At 44.4% G+C, this 20,488-nt stretch overlaps 1 protein-coding gene across 2 annotated transcripts in view; it reads right to left on the bottom strand.

The window, feature by feature from the left end:
• IQSEC1 (IQ motif and Sec7 domain ArfGEF 1) overlaps nucleotides 1–20,488 on the bottom strand; it is a 334,498-nt gene that overhangs the window by 141,589 nt on the left and 172,421 nt on the right. For both annotated transcript variants that reach the window (XM_051793412.1, XM_051793413.1), the window contains one exon: nucleotides 10,356–10,400. In XM_051793412.1, coding sequence (XP_051649372.1) covers nucleotides 10,356–10,400 — 45 coding nt within the window. The remainder of the gene's footprint in view (nucleotides 1–10,355; nucleotides 10,401–20,488) is intronic.

Here is a 20,488-nt window from a genome sequence, read left to right as displayed (position 1 = left end):
CAAAAGGAAAGAGAACAGTCCCATTTCATGTCACACAGGGCTTGCCAAGCCCTGCCAGGACATTGAGGGCACGAGGGGTGATGAGCAGAGCACTCATGGCCAACAAGGAGTGTCTGAGTCACCCCATGTGGCTTCAGTGGGAGCTGGGCAGCTATTCCACAGGGTCTGTCTGTCCCTGGGTCTGCTCTGGGGTCTCCTGCAGTCACAGCACCACCTGAACACGGGGGGGGGCTCAGAGGGTCAGTGCTGGTACCCCACAACTCCTTATTGCCCCTCTTCACCTGCAGCCACGGTTGGTCACCAGGGAATGTCACACAGAGCTGTCTGAAGTTTGCTCCTGCCCACGTTCTCTGACACATCTTCCCCCACCCCATGGAGCTGGAACAGAGTAGTAACTCTCATGATAACACTAAAAATTCATGTGGCAAGACTGACCTAATGGAAATGTTCCTCAAGTCCTGTTTTGGTTATCTCATTTCATACACAAAAATATGAAATATATACACAGGGCACACACAAAACCTCCCCACAGCCCCTGGGCTCTTTTCCAAGAGTGTTTTAAACAATCTACAATTACTAATAAAAAGTAATTGAGAGTAAGTTTTGTTCTTTCTTTTTCATATGAACTTCCTTGCATTTAAGTTTTGTTATTCTGGAGCACCTGCTTTTCATGCTTGTTTGTCACTGTGCTTTAATTATTTTGTTTCACACATGAGAAAGTCACAACTTTCCTTCATGTTCCTTTTTCACAAAAAGATGACAGCAAAGTGCTTCAATATCTGATATTTAAGTGCTTAAGGTCTGTTTTTGCTTCTGTTCATGCAAACACACTGCAGGAGCAGGGCTCAAGTGCATCCAGGTTTTCATGGCAAATAAATTAACTATCTGGAAGAAAATAAATGGACAGTGCTGAGCTATTGCAGAGGCTTCCATTAGGAGATGTAGAATAACTCTAGAGTAATTCATTTGCCACAAAGCTGGGATTTTGCCAGGAATCCAAGACATAAAGCTCGGGTTTAGTTGTATTTATTTGTGTCAAAACAGTCTGGCCACATTTCTATTATTTTAGATGGTTTCCCAGCAAGGAAAACATCACAATGGGCTGGGACTAGGTTGGAAATTTTTTGGCTTGGAAATGGAATCTGTGAAAAGCTTCAAGAAGAGGAGAATAAAGCTATCTTTTGAAACTTCACAAGCCAATGGTCACAGATGAGGGTCCTATATTACTCAATGCCAGAAAGTGCAGGGTACCCCTGAAACCTTGAAAAAGATTGGAACAGTTCCCTTTTCCAGCCTTCAGTCACTGCATGAAAAATTCAACTGCAATTAGCATTTAGTACAAAGCACTTTCTGTAGGCTGACAATAGGTAGCCAGAGCAGAAAGTGTACAGAACAAGAACGGAATCCTATTTTAAAGAATCGCACGGGTTTTGTTAACAATGAAGGGATCCCCCACTTTCCCCCCAGAAAATTCAAACCCATCTAATTCCCTCTGCTTAGTAGTGGAAATCAAGAGCAAGAAACCCAAAGTTTAGATTAAAAAGCATCAGAGTAAGTTCAGGGCCATGTTAAATGGAATTGCTTATTTTGCTGTTCCATTAAATAGGCAAAGCTCAATGCATCTGACACCCAGACCTATTCTTTCCGATCACCATTCACCATCAATCATCTGAGCTGTGTGTCAGACCTGCCTAAGTGAAGTGCCCATTGCTCTGAGGGACTCTGATGTCCACTTTGTGCCGGGAGGGAGATGAACGATGAACTATTATATTACTAAATATCTCGGGGAAAAAAAGGATCCTCTCTGCATTACATAAATTTCCATGACATTTCAATTAATCTCCCAGTGCTGTTTACAGTCTGTACACTACACATTGCTGTGCCTAAGGATAAAATATCAGGGCAGAGAAAGTACGGAGTCTTAGCTGAGATGATCTAAAGTAGATGTTAAAACCAAACAGCACCTTCACATCTGCATGCACAGAGACAACAGTGGCTGATAATTAATGCAATAAAAAAAGCAGCTTTACAATCTTTGTCACAAGTTCTCGTTAATTCCCTACCACTCCCTTCTCCCCTGCCTTTCAGCAAGGGAGCAGAACAGCAAGGGAAAGCACTGGTGGCATCATGTGCCGAGAAGCATTTCAGAGTTAATGTTTTCTTACCTTTTATAGAAACCATGAAGAGGCTGGAGACATAAAAACTGCCAGTAATCCAAGCAGAAGGCCTTCAACTTCAGCATTTTCAAACCCTTCTGCTGCAGCGCCCGGGCTCTGCAGCGAGGTTTTAGCAACACGAGACTTTTTTGTTACGATTTGAATGACTCAAATCGAGTCCAACACACTCCTCTCCTTATTGCTGAAGTGTGTGTGTGTGGAATCGCCGCCGGTGCCACCAGGCAGCCCCGCACATGGCTCAGCACCTGCAGCTCCCAGTGCCCCCCGCTCATACAAAGAGGCAGCCGCACAAAGGAGACAAATTCATGGGCGCTCTTTGATCCTGCTCGCGGTTTATCTGCCCTCGAGTCCCCAATCCTACCGGGATAACTGCTCTTACACAGAAATCCCACTTCTCCTTTTGGCTATTTTAGGCCATTCTAAGAGCCCTCTGGACAAACAACGTGGATATATTCCAGCTCCGGGCTTTGACGGAGCTTTGGAAAGCATCCTTAGAGCTCCCAGAAGTTGGGCAAACGCAGGCGATCAGCTCGCTGGGCTCTGACACCGCTGCCCGGTACCCACAGCAGAGCTGTGCTCCCAGCACATGGGGCTGCGAGCCTTTGCCCTTTTCCTTTTTTCCCCCTGTTAATCAGCTCCTCCTGTACCAGCGCATCGGCTCCATTGTCTGCGGCACCTCGGGAACTGGGGGTTTCTTGTAACGAGGAGGGGAAAAAAACCAGGAAAAAAAGGGAAAAAAAAAAAAAAAAAAAGGAAGACGGGCAGGAGCTCAGACCCTCCCGCTCGCACACCAGATTGTGCTTATCTTGTTCCCAACGCGCTTTTCCAGGGAGCTGAGGGGGCAGCATAAACCAACCCCCGAGTCGCGGGCGCGCAGGGGGGACCACCGGGGACAGATGGACGGATGGGCGGACAGACAGACAGACAGCGAGGACAGAGGGATAGACGGACGGACAGCCAGCCAGCCGGCGGCAACGGACAGCCCTTCCGGGAGATCCCGGTGGAGCATCCCGGGGGATCCCGGGCGGGCACAGCCCCCCCGCCGCCGGAGCCATCCCCGTGCTGCGGGCTGGGAGCTGCTGGAGGGGGGAACTGTCAAAATGAGCAGCATCTGCTATTTAAACCTCTGCTAGGCACGATAAAAGGGGGATGCTTTTGTTCTGAGAAGACACGAGCCCAAATTTTAAAAAATGTCTGTCTTTTATCATGGCCCAATTCTACCACCTCTCCCCCCACCCCCCCTTTATTCTTTCCTCTCCATCCCAACGTGCACATGTCCTGTTCAGGAGTGAGAATCAGAGAACAGAATCACAAAGGGCACGTTTAGAGTAGAGATTAGGAAGAAATCCTTCCCTGTGAGGGTGGTAAAACACTGGCACAGGTTGCCCAGAGCAGCTGTGGCTGCCCCAGCCCTGGAGGTGTCCAAGGCCAGGTTGGACGGGGCTTGGAGCAACCTGGGCTGGTGGAAGGTGTCCCTGCCCATGGCAGGGGGTGGAATGAGATGATCTTTAAGGTCCCTTCCAAACCCAAACCATCCCATGATTCTATGAATCCCCTGAGCTGGGAGGGACCCACAAAGATCATCCAGTCCAACTCCTGGCCCTGCACAGACACCCCAACAATCCCACCCTGTCCCTGAAAGCATTGTCCAAACCCTCCTGCAGCTCTGGCAGCCTTGGGGCTGTGCCCACTGCCCTGGGGAGCCTGGGCAGTGCCCAACCAGCCTCTGGGGGAAGAACCTTTTGCTGAGATCCAACCTGAGCCTGCCCTGACACAGCTCCAGCCATTCCCTGGCTGCTGTCCCTGGTCACACAGAAGAGGTTGGAGCCCATCCCTCCTCTTCTCCAGTCCCACAGTGAATGGCACAGAACTGATGTGTTGCAGGAAACATCACTGGCACAAGAGAACTTCAGTAGCAATTTATCATTTTTAAAAAAGTTTTTTTCCTGGTGTTAAATAAGAAATGGCCTAGTGGGGACTGACCAATGCTTGTGTCCAGTTTGCTGGTAAGTTTGCTTTTCCACAAACTACAATCTGGCTATTTCTTATTCTGTTTAGTTTCTGAAAATCACTAATAGTAAATATTTAGGCTACAGCTTGCAGTAGTGTCAAAGAGTAGAGAGGAACTTCAGTTCAACGGTTACAACAACAATACCAAAAGCAGAATCTGAAGAAATAATTAAAACCCAAAGATTCTGGCACTTAGATGGGTGTTTAAAACAAACCCAACAAACAATAAACCAAAAAAAAACCAACCAACCAAACAACCAAAACCTAAAACAAAAAATTCAAACAAAAAGCCATAAACCTCCTCCAATCCCCTCCCCCAAAAAAATCCACAAGAATTTTAACACTGTTTAAAAAATATGAAAAGAAAACCGAACCCCTAAACCTTAACCTGAGGCTCTTTTCCAAGTACACATATCTAGTTCCCCAAGTGCCTGGATAATAAGCTATATTTAGGGATCTATGTAAGCTATATTTAGGGGGTTTCTGGTTTTACTCATTGTCACTGTTCAGTTACAAAAGTGTCTTGCATCTTCTTAGAAAACTGGTTTGTGTAAGTTTAATTGAAATGAAATTATAAATACATTGGAGTAAGAATTGGCAGTTTCTTTCCTGAAGGGAAGAAGTCAGTAAGTTGTGCCCAGACAACATTCAACAATGTTCCCATCACACTTTGTGTGGTATTTCCCTAAAAACACATTGTCCAGGACAGGGAACTAACAGATCATGGGAAAAGCAACTTGCATCAAAAAATTGCCTTTGAAAAATTGCCTTTGGCCTTTTAAAAGATAGTTTCTTGTGAAGCTTCTCTTTCAAGTACCCAACGCCCTGTGCTGCCTGCACTTACTCCTGGGATTTCTTTCTGACCAGCACCAGAGCTGGGGATTCCTGAGCAAACATGACTGGTGAGAAGGAAGATCATCCCCCAACAATATTAAATACTGCCCAAGTTCAAGCCTATTTTTCTTCTGGAACTCACATTCCCTTGGGCTACATTAGCTTGGCAATCTTCAAGTGATGCCATCGTGGGAAGGGTATTTAGATTTTCTTATCAAAATCTCCCACCCCAGCTTTTCATCTCCTGTTCTCCAGAGTATTTTATCTAAAGAGGAACTGAGGAAAGGCCCTCGAGACCCACTGACTCCTGGTGAGCCCAAACCTCCTGGCACTGCCTCTGCCCTGTGTTTGGCCATTTGTGGTGGTGCCAAGATGAAATCCTTTTCCCTTTGTTTCCAAGAACAAACTGCACCAAAAAAAAAAAAAAAAAAAGAATTTTCCCTATCAGAACATTCTTATGTCTCAATGTTTTGATATTCCTTTAAAAAAGGCAGGAAAAAAAGAAAGAGAAAAAGGTTATAACCAAGAACAGCTATTCCCAGCTATTCCCAGGATCAAGGAAGAAGGGGAAAGTCAGCCAGAGACAACTAAGCTCAAGGGACACTTGATCCTGAAATGAGACTTTTCAGAAAACTTATCCTTTGTCTGCTCACATTACAAGGCAATTTCTTTCTCACCATCATATCCTTTCCAGAAAAAAAATCCCAACTATTTATCACCTTAATTATTTCTTTCTAAACAGTGGGCTTTCAGTGCCCAGAAGCCATGTACCCATGGATTTCCTGACAGCATCCAACCCCGATTATCCCACCCTGCACGCAGAGAAAATGCTAATTAGGACTTTTGCAAATGAAAAGCCCCACACTCTCCATACGTTCTTCATTTCCCTTGTCTTCCAGAGGAAAACAACAAAGAAAATTAAGCTTCATCTCACGCTCACCCAGGATATAGAACTAGTTCTTTCAGAAAGGCATTTTCCGAAACCTTTGACTCAGAATTCCCAGGCCTGGCAGGAGTAGGGATTTTTGGATGTGCTGCAGCTTCAGCACTGGAGCTGTGAGGGCTTTTCAGAGAATTTCTATAATCAGAGTTCAGCTCTGGCACAGCATGTGAAGCCTCTGACAAGGCTTTCAAAAGTAGCCACTAAAAAAAGGGCAAAGTGAAAACACTCCAGTCCACCACCTCCTTTTTTAGGGCTGGTTTTCTTGCCAAATCCTGAAGCTCTGAGGCTGAAGGAAAACAATCCACTGAGGAGGGAGAACTTTGTATGAAATAACTCCAGCAGGAAGCCAGTGCTGGAGTTACTGGTGGACTGATTTCAAAAGTTGGGGACAGCAGGTAAATTGACTTGTCTACCTATATAAATCTTTAACCTTCACATATATTGAACTACTTATATTAAATATATATTTTATATATACATATAATATAAATAATTATAAATAAAAAAATACTTAGTAAACATTAATATGTAAACATATACATAAATTTAAACAAATATTTATAATTATATAAATACAATGATATAGTGATGACATAATAATACACTACAAATTTATAAATATATGAAATACATAATACATATTTAAAATAGATTTTAAAAGTACATATCTTAAATACATATATTGAAGTACTGTTATTTATTTACTTACTGAAACCCTCATGGTGATATGCCAGGAACATTCCTGAAAATATTTCACTTGCCCAGAAAAACAGCGTATCCACCTCCTTAGGTGGAACACAGGAATTGTAACTTTGCAGTAAGAAAACTGTTTTCAATGAGTCTTTCATGGCTTCAGGGTGAAATATTTCAATGGCTACACACAAAAACTTCCTGGTAGCCATTCCTGCATTGTGGAGCTCCAGAATTTCATGGTGCCAAGACAGTGGCTGTACTCATTCCAGGATTCCCTGTGCACACCACATGTAGAAGTGGGGATCACACGAGGATTACAGATCAGATGCACAAAACAAGGTTTTGATGCTAAATTAGTTCCTGGGAGGGTTAAAGGCCTCACTGCTCACAGGATGGAACAGCACCCAAAGCTCCTGGAGACCAGTCCCTGTCCTGATCCTGGAAACCAAGCCATCTCCACATGAAAGCTGGTGGGAAAATTACAGAATCCCAGAATATGCTGAGCTGGAAGGGACCCACAAGGTTCATCCAGTCCAACCCTGGCCCTGCACAGGCCCATCCCCAAGAGTCACCCCCTGTGCCCCAGAGGATCAGCCAAACCCTCCTGGAGCTCTGGCAGCCTTGGGGCTGTGCCCACTGCCCTGGGGAGCCTGGGCAGTGCCCAACCAGCCTCTGGGGGAAGAACCTTTGGCTGAGATCCAACGTGAGCCTGCCCTGACACAGCTCCAGCCATTCCCTGGCTGCTGTCCCTGGTCCCCCCAGAGCAGAGCTCAGTCCCTGCCCCTCCTCTGCCCCTGCCCAGGCAGCTGGAACTGCACTGAGGTCTCCCCTCAGTCTCCTCTGCTCCAGCTGAACACACCAAGTGCCCTCAGTGTCCTCCCACGGCTTCAAATCAAGGCCCTTCCCCATCTCTGTTCCCTCCTTTGGACACTCTCCAATGGCTCAATCCCTTCCTTCCATTGTGCCCCCCCAAACTGCCCCAATGTTGAGGTGAGGCCGCCCCAGGGCAGAGCAGAGTGGGACAATCCCCTGATACCCCCAGGACAGGGTTGGCCCTCCTGGCTGCCAGGGCACTGCTGACTCAGGGCCAACTGGCACCACCAGCACCCCCAGGGCCCTTTCCCAGCACTGCTTTCCAGCATCTTCAGTTGCTCAAGGAATAAGGCAAACTCTGGTGCAAAAGGCTCTGGCAAACTGATCTCCCCTCCTGTCCCTCTCAGGCACTCCTGGGAACCCCCCAGCAAACATCCCTTCCCCATCAGGGAAGAGGGAAGAGCCGTGTTCATACGGAGCCCTCGGGCTCTGCTGCACCACAGGGACACCCAGGGGTGGTGGTGACATCCAGACAGGCAGGGACAGCAAACCAAGCCCTCTCCCCTCCATGTTTACTGAAGGGAAGCTCTGCTGCCTAGAAACACTCCAGTAACTCAAAACAAAGTTATTTGGCTTCAAACATCTCTCAGATTTATGCACTCCCCCACAGATAATATTAATCATCATTCGATACTATCCTTTAGTTTTGGTTATTAAGCCTTTAAGGTGCCAAAGTATCCGTGGAGTAGAATAATAAGAAGTTTTCTGTTCTCTTAATGCTGACTGTCCTTTCTGCACATCTGTTCTCTGAACTTACTCAACCGCTGGTTGATCAATTTGTTACAGAAGATGACAAACCTGCCACAAATATCTGCAAAGCTCAAACACTTAAATATCCACATAATTTGAAACAGGTCTGGTAATCCAGCACTCCAGAAGGTCAACATTAAGATTTAGGTATTAGGAAACAAAATATTTTCAGATGCCAGCTGAAAGCTGACAGAGGCCAACTCAAAATATCCAGAGTAAATACTGTGCAGGCTATGAAAGAAATCGTGCCAACCAAAATATACATATGTAAAATATGCCAATTTTTACATGCTTCCCTCTTTAGAATGGACATAAGCAAATTTTTCACATTAACCCTTGCTCTTTCCAGCACTGAGAACTAGAAGAGTGGTTCTTTGAGGGCAAACTTACCTTGTTGATGGAGACAGGAACTTTGTGAGCAAAATGAAGAAGAGTAGCCTGACTAGGAAATACTAATAGCTTGACAGGACACTGGGTGGGTCCATATGAATTGGTACATCCCATTTTATGGATCATTCAAAGGCCAATTTACTCAACAGGTTCAGGAGAACATTCACTAACAAGAAGAATTCTATTATCTCTAATTTTACTTAAAAATAATAGTCTGAACTCTGCATAATTACAGCTCCAGAACAGGCTTGTTTGACCTACTGGAGTCGACTACATGTCACATTTTCCTCAATAACTATTTAACACTAAGAAAACCCCACAGGTTTAGCTGACATAATATGAGAATTTCTTTAATGTCTCCTTTATGACTGTTTTACTCTGGACTTTTTAAACTTCAGAAAATTGTTTAATTTGTAGTTAATGAGTCTGAAATCTATTTTTACAGTCAGGGTAACTTAAACTATTCAAAGAATATTCCTTTCTCCTTTTCCCAGCAAATGTTAAAATTCAGCCACTTCCAGCATCTATAAAATTCTTCCCCATCTTCCTCTCTGATACTCTCCCTTGGGAAGAAATCCACTGGAAGAAAAAATGTTGTAAGGAAATCTTTTTCCACAAAGATTTAGCCAGCCTGGAATAAAGGTGGCAGCAATACCTGGTACATCACACACCAGATACATGATGGTCTTCCTAAAACAATTTTGCACAAAAGCAGGGCAGGGGCAAGTTGGGATTGTTTCCCACATTGTCCTCCCAGACAAAGGCACAGTGTTCTGGTCACACTGGGAGATGGGAACAAAACTACTGCCCAAAACACAGAATGTTGTGCAGTGTTGCTGTGCTGAGGACAAAGAGAATATCACAACATAGGGGGTGGGTGCTTAGGAAATGGTAATAGGGCATATGCTTTACTTTCAGAAGACTTTACACTGGAAAATAATGGAAGATTAATTATAGACAGCCTTTAATTTGAATAAGGTTAAACAGAACAGTTCCCACTGTTTCGTTCAAGCAAGGTTAAAATGACATAATGTGGGAAAAAGTCACATTCTCAACCCATAACATCTCCAGAGGAAGACTGGTACCAAAACAACTGTCAATTTGAGAGGAAGGACTCTGCCCCAGCTTAATCAAAGGAAGTCTGTGCCTTTGATGCACTTGCTCAATGTGCAAGGAGGAGAATAAAGGATGCAAGAACCCATTTGATATGCAGTGTTAACAGGGCTAAGCATTTCTTTCTAAATTGAGCAATCAAAGTGAAATCCCAGTTACTGCAGTGACTCCTGTGACAGTGCTCTCTGAAGTTTATACACGTGCTTTTATCAAAATGCTGAGCAACAAAAAACAGCAGTGACATCTCCCAGCCAGGACTGTTCATGCAGAGCAGCACAGAGCTGCCAGGACAGGGCAGAGGTTCTCAGCATAAAGGTTATAAAAATCTGCACAAACACACCTTCCCTCCCTCCCCTTCATGCTGCTCTCAGAGCAAACACAGTCTTTGAAGACAGAACTGAATTTCAAGTTGGAAATCCTGGAAAAGAGCAAATTATCCACTCTTAGGAAAACCCAATGCCTTCGTTGGCTGTGCATTGCAAGATAAAGTCATGTGATGTACCCCTGATACAGAATAAAGGTAATTTCTGTTACTTTAAACCTAAAACTAACTTCTATTATTACTACAGTACCTGAGAGGATCAGTTGAGACGCTGCTTCCTGTTTCCAACGAAGTCCTGAGATGACAGCAAAAGAATAAAATTGTAAAGTATTAAAGCATAAACTAAATTAAAAGTATAAACTATTCAAAAATACCTTAAACATCAAGTGCTCAATGACTTTACATTTTCTTCCTTCTTTTTTCAGAACACTTAGCATGCCATTAAACCTGAGTGTAAAACCAAAATACACAAACAAAAAACCCAACAGCCCTTTCCTAGAATAGAGAGAGGCAAATTAGAGAAACATTTCCCTGAAAAAGTCACAGCATGATGAATTTTCAATATTCTAAAGCACTCTACCCTTCTGTATCTGTTACAGGAGTGACAATGCTTTGTTCTGTGAATGGTTGACACGAGTCCTGCTGTGAGCACCATTATACTGAGCTTTTCCAGAACCTGTCTCCTCCTTTCTGTGTGCACTTGGTAGGAAAATCCCAGCTCCATTCACCTGTGTGGGTGCAGAACCTCAGAATATATTTGTGCCAAAAGGGAACTGGCAGAGCAGCACCAGGACAGGACAGTGCGTGTGACCCAAACCATGGGCAGGGGAGAGCAGTTCTGTGCAGCTTCCAAGGACACATTCCTGGCCACACTGCTTTCAGCCTCAATTTATTCACTAAGCAAAAATAGCATGGAAAGGGGAAAACTGGGCAAAATTCTTCTGCCAGAGCCTCCTGCAGTTCAACCCTCCTCTCTTGCTCACGCTGGGCATCACATCTCCTCATTTATCTACCAACAGAACAGCCATCCTCACATTCTGTGGCTTTGTGTTCTCTATCCACAAAGGCAAGGACAGAGTTGTCCTGGAGAATTATTGCACCAGAAAGTTCAGTTAAGATACTGTAAGTCCTGAGTAAGTGCTCCAAGCAAGCTGATGTTTGAGCAGCAATGCTTTAATGTGCCTGCTGTTCCTAATTAGACCTGCTCTCCTTGAGCATGACTTCAGGTTTATTAGACATATAATACAGAGTTACATTTTTAGGGTAAAGCCAGTTTTTCCTCAAGCTGTAATAAAACATTAGCCAAAGCTTCATCATGAAAACTCCATCACGATGTTAGAAATTTGTTTTAAATGGTTACTTGCACTTATTCATTTATAATGAACAGCCCTTACACCAAAGGCCATAGATCAACCTTTGCTCACACAGCCAGAAACATGTATGGGCTGTGGAGGTTCATAACATTCACCTTAGAATTGCACTAATTATATTTACAGTGGCTATTCATAAATCAGTGGTAAATCTTTACTGTAGCCCCAAGATTACTAATATGTTTACAAAAATAAACAGGGTGGTGTGAAGGGAGGAGGCCACAAACACAGCAGGAATCAGCTGTACAGGAATGGAAACAAACCATATTGTCCAAATAGCTTTTAACTAAAGCACTAAAGCTTCAAAATAGCTTTTGGGAGCTTATTCCACCCTGTAATTTGTTTGCTTGCACAGTTCAAGATTTGTGAATAGCGCTGAATTTTGAGGGGGTGGCTCACATATGTCGGCTTTGTGGCTGCTTGTTGGTTTAACAACTGAAAAGGGGGAACTTAATTTACTTATAATTAAGTTTCCTGCATAACACAGTGTGCTGTGGAAGTGCCAGCCTGGCTCACTCTGTGAGACTTTTTGCCTTGCTTTTAACACAGATTTAAAAAAATCTTCACAGTTTGGCCCTTCCTACTATAAATAAATATTTCTCAGGCGCAGTGTCTGTGCAGGGATGATGGGCTGTGCATAAATTAGAGATGCTAATGAGCAGTAATTAGCCTCTACCCCGGCACAACCTTGATTGTGGTGTGACTGACACTGAGCACGTGGTGACCTCGGGGACTTCTTACCCAGGCCCAAGGAGCAGGATTACAGCTTCATTAAAAATCCTTAGTTTTCTTTCTGAATGCAGACACCCAGGGTGTCCCCAAACCCTGAAGTCAGGAGAGGCATAAATCTGTTTAAAAACACAGGGAAAAGCACAGCTCCCACAGCAAAAATACCCATCATAAATCACCGAATCCTTAAGGTTGGGAAAGACCTCCAAGATCATCAAGTCTAACCACCAACCTGCCACCGCCAGGTCCAGCACTAACCCATGGCACTCAGCACCACACCCACACGTTTTCTGAATATTTCCATGGATGGTGAGTCCACCACTTCCCTGAGCAGCCTTTTCCAGGGCTTGCCAACCCTTTCAGTGAAGAAACTTTTTCCTAATATCCAGTCTAAACCTCTGCTGGTGCAACTTGGGGCTGTCCACGCTGAGACATGGCTGAAAGGTTATTTCTACCAAGACAGTTCTCTAGAAACTTCCCTGCTGCAGCTGCAAGCAGTTCAAAGCGTGACTGTTTGTGTCCTTGGTAACTGCAGCTAAAGAGCCCAAAGCACAGGAAGCCACAGATCCAATCGATTTGGGGGCTGGCAGCACAGAGCCACCACAGCTGCCAGCCTGCCCAGAGTCCCACGGGCACCAGGGGCATGGAAGGGCTCCAAAGATTCATCTGCTGTCCGTGGTGGGCACCCATGGGGGGCTGAGGGATGGAGAGACCCCACTGCAGCTTTGGCTGTGTCACCAGGGGCCAGGGAGTCCCTCTAGCAGGACAGAGGCAGATGATGGAGCATCTTACAATAAGTGTCTGTGTTAGAAACTTCCCATCCTTGCACAATTTCTTCCATCAATTACAGGAATGAAAAACGGATTTCATGGAATTTTCTGAGCTGGAAGGGACCTGTGAGGATCATGGAGTCCAACTCCTCCTGAATGGCCCATACAGGGATTGAATCAAAGCAGCCCCCCGGAGAAAGGCTTAGAACTGCTTTTCTTACATGCAGAAACAGTGCCAAAGACAGGAAAAGCCACAGGAGCTGAACTGCAGAAACCCCTGGATGAGGGAGACAGATGGAAAACAAGACCTACACTAAGGAGGGCAAGACACCCAGAAATGCTCTAGCCCAGCCTTTTTACCTGGCAACCCACCCACAGACTCAACCTGTCACTGTGGGAAACCTCAGGAGGGGTCTGACAACATGTAAATCAAAGTTTAGTGGCCAGGAAAAACACCCAGAAGAAATCAAGTTTAAAATCTACTGAAAGATCTGGATTTGGGGTACAGAAAATCAGTTTGCTCTTATTGAATTTACAGAATAATTTTAGTGTAATCACATAATCACTCCCCTTCTTTCTTTCCAGCTCAAGTCCCATTTAAATCTTTTGGTTTCTTTCCAAATTGCTGAAAGATGGAAAGTTAATTTAAAACATAAAAATAACCCATATTCTGAACACAATGCCATTAAGCTACAGCAAACAAAATATCTCATTGTACACAGAGTCACTTCACGAATGTCAGGAAAAATGAAAATATATCTCTTTTAAGTTACTTCAAAACAAGCTTTGTTTGTTTTACTTTGCTTTTTACCAAATTAGCTGGACAGGAAAATAAAATACTGCATTAAAGAAAGTTTTCTAAAGAAGACAAGGAGGAAGATCTGACAATCCTGTTTATTCATAATGGGCACTGACTCAGGACATTTGTAGCCCAGAAAAAAGTACATACACTAGCTAATGATAAAGCTATTAAAAAGATACTATTAAAATGAAATAGACTTGTCTATATATGTACAATTTCCATTGATATTAATAAAGATATTAAGAAACCCCCAAAGTACTATGAACTGTGGAACTATGCCCAAGGCTTTGAGTGCAAATGAGCTAAGACAGAGCACACACACTGCAGAACTGTTCTGTATTATCAGGGAGTGCTCTAAATCACCCTGGGAGCTCTTCTGTACCTCCAGTTTGTTTCCATGGAGTTTGCAAGGTCCTTCTAGGTGAGGAGTTGAGGAAATCTGCCCCAGTTTGACTGATGAGTCAGTTGAATGACATCTCTTGGTCATATGAATTCCTGACGTTTTAGAGGAACCATGGCATGAACTGTGACTAAACTGGGCACACAGGGCTACACCCAGTGGGATTATTTACTGCTAACGTGGGCAGCATGAAACTTGGAGAATGTGTGTAATTGTTGGTAATAACAACTGCTTTCAAGGCTAAAAGGAGTATACAGAGTAGGGATGCACACAAGTCCTGGATGAGCTTGCCTAGAGCTGCCATCTATGTCCATCAGTCTCACAGGAATCATAACCAGCCCACTTCTGCAGGACAAAATACCAGTATTACCAAGAGATCATTGGTCTAAAATTCAGACACAGTTGCTGGCTTATTCAGTAGGCTTTAGGCATCCACAAACAAAAAGAATAACCACAACTGTAGTCAAGAGTTCTGCCCTGAAGCACAAAACAAGGCCACGGGCTCTAACTCCTGTTATTGGCACTATGTGGTGGGCAAACCCAAGGGTACAGGATTCCCAGCAACAGGGTATCTAAAAAATCTGATTCCACAATGTTTGAGCAGATTCAAGTGAAAGGCACAATTAGCTCTCATTACCTTGAGCAATGATAAAAAGTTCTGGTTTATTTTGGTTTTTTGTGATGAAAGAAACGATTTTTCACAAATACAAAAATCAGTATAATTGAAGATTATTTTGGGAACAGTCTGAGATGCAGTTCCCCACATTGTATGGGCACAGAAGGGGTAGGGAATGAATCCTGTGAACTGACAGTCTCAAATGGGCCTTTGCTTAGCTGTGATAACACCCGAGGAGTGTTATTGATCTGGGAGACAGAGAGACCTGAAACTACTCTGTCTCAGTGTGGAGCAGTGACAGTGGGAATCATTGAGACATTTGGAAGCTGTCAATGTGACTGCAGCAAGACCCAGTGTAACAGAACCACACAGAACTATGTCCTTGCTGAGAAGAATAAACAGGAGAAGTAATTTTCTAGTCCAGCGCCGTGTCCACGTTATAAACCTTTGTTAACTCTTGATGGAGGGCAAAGTTATATGGAGGTTCTTATTGGGCTGAGTGAGAGTCCCCCCACTGTGATGGCTCAGTACAGCTGCCTCCCCTCCTCAGGGTCCCCTGGGCAGCTTCCAGCCCTCCAGGCTCAATTTGAGTGACTAATGCTAAGCTGGGGCAGGAACAGTCCATTCCCATCAGGGCAGATGGCTGCAACTGCTTCATTAGCTGTTAAGCAGAGGATAGAGGAGAGCCCAGCACTACCTATCTACTGCTGGCAGAGGCTACAAATAACCACACAGCACATGCAGACATCGTGCAAGCAGCCAGAAAAATATCCACATTGAGAAAAGCCAAGATATTCTTCTGGCATGAAAATGCACAGTGGTGACAGATGAAATAATTGCAGTTGAAGCAAACCCCCAGCTTGATCCCAAATAAAGACTGCTTAAATATATCGTCTTTTGGCTAAGAAGTAAAAGTCACTTGGAGCATCAAAGTATAAAGATATTCTGTCTGCAAACAGCAACTCAGAGTGTGTGTGAAGGGAAAAGGCAGTTCTGAGCTCTGTCAGACCTTTGGTGAGAGCAGCAGCATGGCATTGCATCTTTCTCAGACTGAGGGAAGGAATGCAGAATAATATATTAAATATTTATAGCTCTGTGCTGGGTATTGCTCAGTGAATAATTGCTGCTTGGCACAGTTTCTTCCCATGAACTGGCAGCACATGGAAGAAAGGGAAACCTGTTCAGTGCAGGTTGATGCTGTGATACTCCACATGCCCACATACAAAAGAGTACCAAATTATTTCCTTATATTCCAAAGTGCAGGTTTACCAAATGGAAATATTTACCCTTGCTTGAGGATGGTCTGACTTTGGATGCCAGTCTCAGTGCTCCATTTGGTGGAAGTGCAGGTTTACCAAATGGAAATATTTACCCTTGCTTGAGGATGGTCTGACTTTGGATGCCAGTCTCAGTGCTCCATTTGGTGGGTAAGCCCAAAGTTTCTAATCCCAACAGGCAAAAAGAAGGTGACAGAAGGATCATACTCAAACAGGACAACCCCCTCCCTCAGAAACAAAACTGGAAATAATATTCCAGCCATTACACTGGCTATCAAATAAAATTACCCCTTCATATCCCTTGGCAGAGATCTGCCAAGCCATCAGGGAGGCCACATTCCCAAAAGACCCCAGAAGGAACCCAGTGACGGTCAGTTCAGCATTCGTTCTGTCACACAGTCCTGATCTCCCAAACAAATGGCCCTAAGGAAACAAGCTGTGGGAAATTCCCATTTCAGTATCATGGACCAGGAACTAATGAAGAGCCTGGTCTCCTCCCAGCAAGCAGGAGGAATCTGATGGAGCTATGGTTGGAAGCTCTGCTGTAACGTCTGCAGCATCGTTCATCAGCCGTGCAGCCGTGTCCTGCCTTAATTAGTGCAGTCAAGGCATTGTCAGGCCCCAAAGGCAAGGCAGCAGCTCATCATTCCTTTCTCCTACTCCCACAGCCTTGGCACTGCCATGGGACACTGCCAGACCAGGAGCTGGCCCGGAACGTGCCGAATTCCGACCCACTGTCTCCAGCGAGTCACTGCCGTGTCACAGCTCTGCTCTCTGGGCGTGCACTGCCATCCTAAACCAGGGCTGATGCAGAGGCAGGAGCTCCCAGGGAAGCTGCAGCACCTCTGGCAGCTGCACTCACGCACATCCAGTTGAGAAAACCTGTCTGGCTGTAGATCTAAAAGTAGAACAGCCCAGCTCCAGGGGGTTCTGCAGAATCATGGGGGAAGCAGGACACGGTCAAACATCCCTCACTTGATACTAGTCTTTGGGACAAACCCTGAAAACACAGTTCAGGTTCAGCCTTTCTTTTGGATAGACAATTTAATAGCTCTGCTGACAGCACTGGCACTGCTCACCTATGGAAAGGCAGCTTCACAGGGAAGAATCTTAAAGAATACCAAGGAAATTCCTGCTTCTAATTTCCTCTTCTCGCACATTTTGTTCCAAATATTTTAATGAACCATTTAGACAAGAAAGTACCTAAACACATGTTTAATGTTGCTCTTGGAAATAAAAAGCTTTCCTTGCCTTGGGTTTGAATGACTTCCATTCCTAATGCTGGGAATGCTCTAGATCCCTTGTTGGGTCTAGAGCACTCCCAACATTGGGAATGGAAACCAGCTCCAAGTTGGAAGCTCATGTTGCCTGTCCTCAGAACACAGCTCCTGTTCCCAGGTTCCTAACACAGAAGGGTGCCCAAACACTCATTTTTACAACATACTTTCTAAATCAAAACATAATCCCAGTATCTCAAAGAGATTTTAAATCTATAAGAAAAGCAGCGTCTAGGAAACAAAGCCAGCCCAACGTGATCCTAAAAGCCAGGCTAGCAAGCTCAGCTGGCTTCATTAGTTTCAGAACTGTGCAAAAATAAAATTGAATTTCTGTGCAGAGACAGCAGAATTATATTAAATAAAACCCAGTTTGTGCTTGCAAAGTTGGGGCCTGCATTCCTAGAGGAATTCCTAGAGGCCTGCAGGAGTAACAACAGGGGGACTTGGAGAAGTTTCTTTTTCAAGAAATGATCTAATTTCTGTGAAAATGTTACTAGAAAAAATAATTTTAAAAAACTTCCACCAACTTGATTATCTCCAGCAGTAACAGCTAAAGGTTCATGGCCTTGCTGTCCAAGAGTTCCCTGCTGTGTCACAGACTCTCACCCACTGTGTCTGCTTTGTCCAGCCTTCTGCTGCCTTTTCCAAAGGAGCTGCAAGTCCCCCAACCCTGAACCCTGAGAAAAATTAGCTTTATCAGGGGATGACAACAAGCAGTTTAGAATTTTTTATCTGCTGACCATCTCATCAGCATTGTTTTTCAAGGTGCTGTCTCACCAGAGGAACTGATTTCATGTTCAAATATTGCAGTGATGTGGTTTTGGCTTTGTTAGAAGTAAAGCCCGTCATTTAAATTACACTTATTCCCAGAGTTACACAAAGATCAGATGTTTATTAACAAGCTTCACTCCTATTTGCAGCTCAAATTTAGAACCATGAAAACAAAACCAAGACGTACATGCGACGTGGGAATTGAGGTTTTCCAAAGAAGGAAGAGAAAACCTGATGTGAGAGCAGCAGTCAATTGTATATAACTGAGTTTGGAGACATTAAAGCTTCCAGATCCATGTTTAAACCCCTGTGAGGCCAAGGTCCAGCCTGCTAATGTAATCTGAGAACAGAAGTGTTTGAAAATGTCTTGTTCAACAACATGGTTGGACAAACTTACTCTCCTCTAGAAGTTCTCATTTGTGTCCCTGGCCTTTCCCTCTTTTGTTTGTGTATCATGTGCAAAGAAAGTGATGTTTATGAAAGCCATACATCTGAAAACACGTTCACAATATGGGTAAGGTTCCTTGATTACTGTGAATTAAGCACTTACTGTAACCCAGTTAGGCCAACTGCTGTCTTAGGAGTGACCACTCCCCACAGTGGGAGCAAAACTAATCACTTCCATCACAGCCCAGCAGCCTCAGAACAGACAGAAGAACACTCTGAACAAGCCCCCATACCAGTATCCACCCAGGAACCACACAGACCCCAGTTCTCCAAGGATTCTTGCATGGCATTCGAGATCACCTGACTGAAAAATAACAGCAAACAAGGGCTGTTCAGTAAACCTAAAACAGATGTGTAATTTAAAACATGTTTGAATATCGTGTGTCCTTTTGCAGGCTCCAGTGTTACCACTGTCCTCCTGGAGCAGCTGGGAGCAGCTCTGTGCAAGTGATGCAGTGGAGAATAAAATCCTCATCAGGTTGGATACGAAAAGGAGCACACACAAAACATTACACCCTAAAAACAGAGACTTATGACTTCATAGTTTAAAACAGGGACTATTTCTGTTGGGTGTACCTGCTGCACGTGTATGTAAGAACATTCTGACAGCTCCCAGCCCGACAGACCTGCTGGCACAGGAGTGCACCCCAGGAGTGGCTCAGGGACAGGCTTCACTTGGTTAACAGGGTCGAGGTTTGGTTCTCACCTTCCCATCAGCAGCCCTTACATCCCCAGTGAGTGCTGAGACAGCCCATGCATTTCCACATGCTGCAATCTGCATCCTGGGAGTGCACACAGACAGGGAAAACAGGGGCTGGAAGAGGAGCCTGACTGCCCTGCACAGCTCCAGGGGCTGGAGCAGGAGCCTGACTGCCCTGCACAGCTCCAGGGGCTGGAGCAGGAGCCTGACTGCCCTGCACAGCTCCAGGGGCTGGAGCAGGAGCCTGACTGCCCTGCACAGCTCCAGGGGCTGGAGCAGGAGCCCCAGGCTGCACTGCCAGGAGCCCATTTATCAGGTACCATGACAAAGCCATTTGTTCCTGTAGCTCTCCAGAACCATCAGCATTACAATTTCAGAATCCATCTGACTCTCAGCCTGTTTCAACACATCCCCTTGCAATCAATGACTATTTCCCTGCGTGCTGGGGGTGTTTTTCTGTCATCACCCAGCATTTCACAGAAGCAGTAGATTACAGGATACTGTGGATCAATGAGCATCACCCTTTTGTTTCCCAGGAAATGTACAGAATTACATATGCTGTTAAGTGGATTCAAAGACCTACAATCCATATGCTGTTACCCTATTGTTCAGTAAAGCTGCATCTATTACCTTAATTCCATCATTTCTGAAAAGAAAAATTGACAGAGATATTTCAGATAAGCAGATTTAATGATTTAAATTCTAGTGCACTGTATCAGTCTGTCAGAGGTTATGATGCTTCTTTTAAACACAGAAAATCACCCTTTTATCACCACACATGCACAGTCAATGTTTCAGTGATCCTACTCCTCTGTAGGCTCAAACCTACTGACTGAAAACAGGGTTAGATTTTTTAAAAGCATCATTGTTTTCTGGGAGCAAAGGCTTACAAACCTGAGTTAAATAACATGCTATTAGCAAACTAGCAGAGAATCCAAAAACAAACCCAACTGGAGCTACATCAGCAGGTCTGACAAAACAACAAAAAGTGGGGTTAGTGGTGTGTGTGCTGAGAGCAGAATGGGGAACTACACAGGACTTCCTCAACAGAAAGGAAACAGGATTTTTCAGCTAACTGGCAGTTTACTTTTATCTATTTACTGTAATAATAATTTCCACTCCCCTGCCTTTTCATACTAAAAGGAGTTGAAACCACGAGAAGATGACCACACACTTTACATGACTTCAGAGTTCACAAGTGCTTCCCATATTCACTGTAAGCTC

Source organism: Manacus candei, unplaced genomic scaffold (assembly GCF_025592945.1).
Source record: "Manacus candei isolate 608988 ecotype Guabito, Panama unplaced genomic scaffold, ASM2559294v1 h1tg000036l, whole genome shotgun sequence".
Lineage (NCBI taxonomy): Eukaryota > Metazoa > Chordata > Aves > Passeriformes > Pipridae > Manacus > Manacus candei.
The sequence above is the reverse complement of the archived record's forward strand: the minus strand, read 5'-3'. Positions and strand labels throughout refer to the sequence as shown.